This window comes from Nansenia antarctica (assembly GCF_963989245.1).
Source record: "Nansenia antarctica genome assembly, chromosome: 3".
Classification (NCBI taxonomy): Eukaryota; Metazoa; Chordata; class Actinopteri; order Argentiniformes; family Microstomatidae; genus Nansenia; species Nansenia antarctica.
The window spans coordinates 83,168,656-83,176,155 of NC_137688.1; the positions used below are offsets into that span (position 1 = coordinate 83,168,656).

General features: G+C 50.4%; 1 protein-coding gene across 1 annotated transcript in view; it reads right to left on the minus strand.

Moving 5' to 3' along the window:
- kif13ba (kinesin family member 13Ba) overlaps nucleotides 1–7,500 on the minus strand; it is a gene marked incomplete at both ends in the record, with an annotated part of 76,947 nt that overhangs the window by 37,076 nt on the left and 32,371 nt on the right. Inside the window, 4 exons of the mRNA XM_080527664.1 lie at nucleotides 2,722–2,856; nucleotides 3,542–3,629; nucleotides 4,750–4,930; nucleotides 6,981–7,073. Of these exons, the coding sequence (XP_080383790.1) occupies nucleotides 2,722–2,856; nucleotides 3,542–3,629; nucleotides 4,750–4,930; nucleotides 6,981–7,073 (497 nt within the window). The remainder of the gene's footprint in view (nucleotides 1–2,721; nucleotides 2,857–3,541; nucleotides 3,630–4,749; nucleotides 4,931–6,980; nucleotides 7,074–7,500) is intronic.

The window sequence follows — 7,500 nt, forward strand, 5'->3', positions numbered from 1 at the left end:
GTTCCTACACTCCACCTGTCTGTCTGCTCCTAACCCTCCTGAACGCTCCACCTGTCTGTCTGCTCCTAACCCTCCTGAACACTCCACCTGTCTGTCTGCTCCTAACCCTCCTGAACACTCCACCTGTCTGTCTGCTCCTGACCCTCCTGAACACTCCACCTGTCTGTCTGTCTGCTCCTAACCCTCCTGAACACTCCACCTGTCTGTCTGCTCCTAACCCTCCTGAACACTCCACCTGTCTGTCTGCTCCTAACCCTCCTGAACACTCCACCTGTCTGTCTGCTCCTAACCCTCCTGAACGCTCCACCTGTCTGTCTGCTCCTAACCCTCCTGAACACTCCACCTGTCTGTCTGTCTGCTCCTAACCCTCCTGAACCCTCCACCTGTCTGTCTGCTCCTAACCCTCCTGAACGCTCCACCTGTCTGTCTGCTCCTAACCCTCCTGAACGCTCCACCTGTCTGTCTGCTCCTAACCCTCCTGAACACTCCACCTGTCTGTCTGCTCCTAACCCTCCTGAACGCTCCACCTGTCTGTCTGCTCCTAACCCTCCTGAACGCTCCACCTGTCTGTCTGTCTGCTCCTAACCCTCCTGAACGCTCCACCTGTCTGTCTGCTCCTAACCCTCCTGAACGCTCCACCTGTCTGTCTGTCTGCTCCTAACCCTCCTGAACGCTCCACCTGTCTGTCTGTCTGCTCCTAACCCTCCTGAACGCTCCACCTGTCTGTCTGCTCCTAACCCTCCTGAACACTCCACCTGTCTGTCTGCTCCTAACCCTCCTGAACACTCCACCTGTCTGTCTGCTCCTGACCCTCCTGAACACTCCACCTGTCTGTCTGCTCCTAACCCTCCTGAACACTCCACCTGTCTGTCTGTCTGCTCCTAACCCTCCTGAACGCTCCACCTGTCTGTCTGTCTGCTCCTAACCCTCCTGAACACTCCACCTGTCTGTCCGTTTCCTCACTTTAACTCTGCTCTGTCCCGACTAAAACATGACCAAGAGTCCTCAACGTGTTACATACATGACACACGTCTGGCAAGTCTGTGGGAACAGTTGACACGAGAACAGCTGTGGCTATTGTACCTACCATAAGAGCCGCCTCGGGGGTCAAACGACCATAGTCTTTAGAATGGGAATTTGCTACTTACACACAACGACCACTAGTTGGCGCATCTTGGAAATTAGCCTGCCTCCTTCACAGAAAAACGAGCTACATAGCTTTACACTAGCTTATCCTGGTGTAATTTTGAAAACGTAAGGATACTGGGTGGTAGAACGCACATATCTAGGAGGCATGAAGTCATGAAAGGAGGGTCCTGAAATGTGATCAAGTGCAAAGGTACTATACTAGAGCAGCCATGGGTGGGGTCACACAAGTGAGTTACAGAAAAAAAAAAAAAAAAAAAAAACTTTGCATTCGATCAAGTTTCAGGATTTCCTAGATATGTGGGTTCTACCACCCTGTATCCTTACATTTTCAAAAACACATCAGGATAAGCTCGTATAAAGCTATTTTTCTGTGTAGGAGGCAGGCTAATTTACAAAAAGCGCCCTCTAGTGATCATTGTGTGTAAGTGGCAGCTTCCCATTGTAAAGAGGGGGTCTATTAGAACCCGAGGCAGCTCTAAGAGTAGGTGAAATAGGCATGGCTGTTCTAGTGTTAAATCTGGTAACCCTCAACCGAATGAGTTTCCACACAGGATCACCAGACGTGAACGCAGCCTTATTGGCCCGGAGTGACAGTGTGATGCATTATTCACATCTCCGTTGTCTCTCTAATTGGGCCAGGGACCAAGGCAGCGGTGGGGGGGGGAGCGGCGTTGGGTGACCAGGTGCTTCTCTGGTCCAGGAGAAAGGGACAGGGTGACACACTGGAACAGCCACAAGACAGGACGTCCACAGTTCCACTGGGCCCTGGGCCCATTACTTATTAACAGGTTTTCCTGCGTGGTGACGGGGTGGGTGGGTTGGTTGGTTGGTTGGTTCCTGGGCAGTGGAAACTAGGGCTCACACTGGCAGAGCCAGAGGAGCTGGAGCTGGGAAACCTTTCTCACACTTCAAAGGAAAATTCAGAGCTTTTTTTCCCCCCCTTCTTTTTGGGGGTAGAGACACAGAATAACAACATTGAGCATTGAGGGGAAAGTTGCCAGGGAGAAATTGTGGTGAAAAGAATCAGTTGCCGGATGAAAGAAATCAGTGTGTGTGTGTGTGTGTGTGTGTGAGAGAGAGTGTGTGTGTGTGTCTGTCTGTCTGTCTTACCCCAGACTGCAGGTCTTAGTGTGTGTGTGTGTGTGTGTGTGTGTGTGTGTGAGAGAGAGAGTGTGTGTGTGTGTGGGTGTGAGAGAGTGTGTGAGAGAGAGTGTGTATGTATGTGTGTGTGTGTGTGTGTCTGTCTCACCCCAGACTGCAGGTCTTTGAGTGTATGTGTGTGTGTGTGTGTGTGTGTGTGTGTGTGTCTGTCTGTCTTACCCCAGACTGCAGGTCTTAGTGTGTGTGTGTGTGTGTGTGTGTGTGTGTGTGTGTGTGTGTGTGTGTGTGTGTGTGAGAGAGAGAGAGAGTCTGTGTGTGTGTGTGTGTGAGAGAGAGTGTGTATGTGTGTGTGTGTGTGTGTGTGTGTGTCTGTCTGTCTCACCCCTGACTGCAGGTCTTTGAGTGTGTGTGTGTGTGTGTGTGTGTGTGTGTGAGAGAGAGAGAGAGAGAGAGTGTGTGTGTGTGTCTCACCCCAGACTGCAGGTCTTTGAGTGTGTGTGTGAGGATGATATTGAAGACACCGTGGGATCTGCTGCTCTCCTCGTTCATGTTGGTCGCCGCTACGGTGCGAGACTTGTTCCCCTCTGACATCAGAGACTCAATGTCCTATAGGAGGGGAGAGAGGAGACGAGGGAAGGGGGGGAGACAAGAGGGGAGTGGGGAGAGAGGGGAGGAGGGGGGGCAGAGGGGACGAGGAGGACGGAGATGTTTCATTGCGGCACGAGAGGAATGTGAACCTGTGAACTCTGCTTCCTGGAAGTGGAACCAGCCGGGTGACATTTCCATGTTTACAGACGTGACACACACAAACTCATTAGGGGCCGTCAGGCTTGAAGCCAAGGCGGCGTGTGTGTGTGTGTCTACATATGTGTGTGTGTGGCTAGCAACATGTTTTGACAAGGCTCTTCTAACGGACCTCCTCAGCTCCCCCCCCCCACACAGTCCTCTCCAACGCGTGACTATCTGGTGGTTCTGAAGCAGCCGTCTCCTGAGCAGGATTATAATCCAGCTCACTGTTCCACCACAGACCACAGAGGCCCGTGGGACTGGGTCAGGTCTGCAGCTGAGGTGACGGAGTCATGTTTTAATGTGTTAATACGTCTTTGTGGGTCGCAGCGGCGCAATAAAAGCCTGTTAGCGACGTCATGAGACGCCTGAGTACGGAGGTGGTTGTAGCTCGAGAGGGGGGGTGGTGGGATGATGCTAGCAGGAGGGAAGTGTGGATGACGTGCAAAGTACAGTAACTGACGCAGGGGCAGTGATGGTGTGTGTGTGTGTGTGTGTGTAGTACCTTGTAGCTGGCCACAGCCAGGCGTGACAGGCCGTCCACATACGGCCCCAGCACCTTGTGTTCTCTCACCCTGAGAGCCTGTCTGCTCCTGAAACACAACACACACACACACAGATCAATGTAGCTGAGAGACACACACACACACACACACACACACACACCTGAATCTTCCATACGACACACATTCTACCCCTCCATATTAGGGAGCACCACACAGGCCCCTCCCATCTGGACCCAGGTCAACGCCACCGCCAGATGCAGAAAGGACGTGTCTATATTCTGCATGTGAGGCAGATGATCACCTGACCTTCCGTAAACATACACACTAGTCTGTGTGTGTCTCACTCTCAACAGCGCGCTGTCTGTAGCAGCAGCATCAGCAGCAGTAGGAAGGCTACGCTAGCCCGAGTTCTGTAAAGGCAGCTCTGTGCTCCCCAAATGGACCTCCCTGCTTTTACAGTCATTACGGTAGTCAGACGTGCTTTTACAGTCATTACGGTAGTCAGACGTGCTTTTACAGTCTACACGGTAGTCAGACGTGCTTTTACAGTCATTACGGTAGTCAGACGTGCTTTTACAGTCTATACGGTAGTCAGACGAGCTTTTACAGTCTATACGGTAGTCAGACGTGCTTTTACAGTCTATACGGTAGTCAGACGTGCTTTTACAGTCTATACGGTAGTCAGACGTGCTTTTACAGTCTATACGGTAGTCAGACGAGCCATTCCAGTGGCACAGCAGCGTTGCTGTTCTGCTGGCTGTTTTACGGGTTAAAGGTCATGTGGAGAGAATGGTCAGGGTTCTGGGGGTTCGGCGGGGGGGGCAGACATGCGTGTGTAACAGGGGCTTCTCTCACACACACACACACACACACACACACACACACACACACACAGTGGGCTTATTCAGGTGGTTGACACGCTCAGGCTAGGGCAGACGGACGTGGAACCTGGGGGGTATTCCATCAACGTCGCTAAAGGAAAATCCAGGTCTATTTTTTTTAGGGGGGGGGGACTCTGGCGAAACTCATCACAAATAAGCCTAGCTCTTCTCTTTAGCCACGTTGATGGAACACCCCCCCCTGGTCTGGGACAAACCGTAGCACATTGCAAAGCAAGAAAACAACAAAAGCAGGAAGAGGAAGCGTCTAAGGAGGGATGTGGGGGGTTAGAGGTCAGAGGGTAGAGGGCAGGGGTCAGAGGTCGTACCCCTTGGGGTCCAGGAGGTCCCGGACCTTCTCGTTGTAGATCTCCATGTAGGACACCTCCACGGTGAAGCTCTCCTCCTCCCGCTGCTCCTCCAGCGTGCGGTGGAACAGGGAGCTGCACAGCCGGGGGATCAGCCCCGGGGAGTCACCTGACCCCATCATGGTGTACGATTTCCCCGAACCTGGACACACACACACACACACACACACACAGAGACAAACACACACACACACACACAAACACAGAGAGAGAGACACACACACACAGACACACACACAGAGAGAGAGAGAAACACAGAGAGACACACGCAGACGCACGCACGCACGCACGCACGCACGCACGCACGCACGCACGCACGCACGCACGCACGCACGCACGCACGCACACACACACACACACACACACACACACACACACACACACACACACACACACACACACACACACACACACACACACACACACACACACACACACACACACACACACACACACACAGAGAGAGAGAGAGCACAGTGGTGAGGAGTCAGTCAATGGCATGAAAACATGACAGAGACGTTGACCAATGACAGCTTGAGCCGTCACTTGAGGAAGTGCAGCACAGGAAGTAACATAAGAGGTCAGTAAGCTATCAGGTGTCAGGTGATCAGGTGATCAGGTACCTGTCTGTCCATATGAAGTCAGTAAGGTGTCAGGTGATCAGGTACCTGTCTGTCCATATGAAGTCAGTAAGGTGTCAGGTGTCAGGTGATCAGGTACCTGTCTGTCCATATGAAGTCAGTAAGGTCAGGTGATCAGGTACCTGTCTGTCCATATGAAGTCAGTAAGGTGTCAGGTGATCAGGTACCTGTCTGTCCATATGAAGTCAGTAAGGTGTCAGGTGATCAGGTACCTGTCTGTCCATATGAAGTCAGTAAGGTGTCAGGTGATCTGGTACCTGTCTGTCCATATGAAGTCAGTAAGGTGTCAGGTGATCAGGTACCTGTCTGTCCATATGAAGTCAGTAAGGTGTCAGGTGATCAGGTGATCAGGTACCTGTCTGTCCATATGAAGTCAGTAAGGTGTCAGGTGATCAGGTACCTGTCTGTCCATATGAAGTCAGTAAGGTGTCAGGTGATCAGGTACCTGTCTGTCCATATGAAGTCAGTAAGGTGTCAGGTGTCAGGTGATCAGGTACCTGTCTGTCCATATGAAGTCAGTAAGGTGTAAGGTGTCAGGTGATCAGGTACCTGTCTGTCCATATGAAGTCAGTAAGGTGTCAGGTGTCAGGTGATCAGGTACCTGTCTGTCCATATGAAGTCAGTAAGGTGTCAGGTGATCAGGTACCTGTCTGTCCATATGAAGTCAGTAAGGTGTCAGGTGATCAGGTACCTGTCTGTCCATATGAAGTCAGTAAGGTGTCAGGTGATCAGGTACCTGTCTGTCCATATGAAGTCAGTAAGGTGTCAGGTGATCAGGTACCTGTCTGTCCATATGAAGTCAGTAAGGTGTCAGGTGTCAGGTGATCAGGTACCTGTCTGTCCATATGAAGTCAGTAAGGTGTCAGGTGATCAGGTACCTGTCTGTCTATATGAAGTCAGTAAGGTGTCAGGTGATCAGGTACCTGTCTGTCTATATGAAGTCAGTAAGGTGTCAGGTGTCAGGTGATCAGGTACCTGTCTGTCCATATGAAGTCAGTAAGGTGTCAGGTGATCAGGTACCTGTCTGTCCATATGAAGTCAGTAAGGTGTCAGGTGATCAGGTACCTGTCTGTCCATATGAAGTCAGTAAGGTGTCAGGTGATCAGGTACCTGTCTGTCCATATGAAGTCAGTAAGGTGTCAGGTGATCAGGTACCTGTCTGTCCATATGAAGTCAGTAAGGTGTCAGGTGTCAGGTGATCAGGTACCTGTCTGTCCATATGAAGTCAGTAAGGTGTCAGGTGATCAGGTACCTGTCTGTCCATATGAAGTCAGTAAGGTGATCAGGTGATCAGGTACCTGTCTGTCCATATGAAGTCAGTAAGGTGTCAGGTGATCAGGTACCTGTCTGTCCGTATGAAGTCAGTAAGGTGTCAGGTGTCAGGTGATCAGGTACCTGTCTGTCCATATGAAGTCAGTAAGGTGTCAGGTGATCAGGTGATCAGGTACCTGTCTGTCCATATGAAGTCAGTAAGGTGTCAGGTGTCAGGTGTCAGGTACCTGTCTGTCCATATGCAGTCAGTAAGGTGTCAGGTGTCAGGTGATCAGGTACCTGTCTGTCCATATGCAAAGATGCAGGCGTTGTAGCCCTGGAAGGCGTTGTGCAGGAGGCTCTCCCCCAGGCTCTGGAACACCACATCCTGACCTGCAGGACACAAGGCAACATCACATTGTACACTGCAACACGTACATCTAAGTAAGATTAAATATCTTAAATATCTTAAATCTATATGCTTGTTTCTTGTCTGACTGCACTCTAGTTTTAAGATGTTTTTTTACTTCGTTTTAAGAAAATCTTGGCAAGTGAAATCTTCCTGTTCTGTTGACAGACCATTTTGCTTATTGTAAGTAATATTTCCTCCATTTTATTGCTTTTTTTCCTTGTTTTTGAGAGCTGACCTTTTGCAGTGTTATACATTGCAACTGTATTAGTTCACTCAGCAAATTTGCATTTTTAATTTTTTGCCATTTAGCAGACGCCTTATTCCAAAGCGATTTACACTCGAGCAAATCATCAATCATCAGCACCGTCAAACCATAAACATAAAGAGCATGAGAACGAATGTGATCAG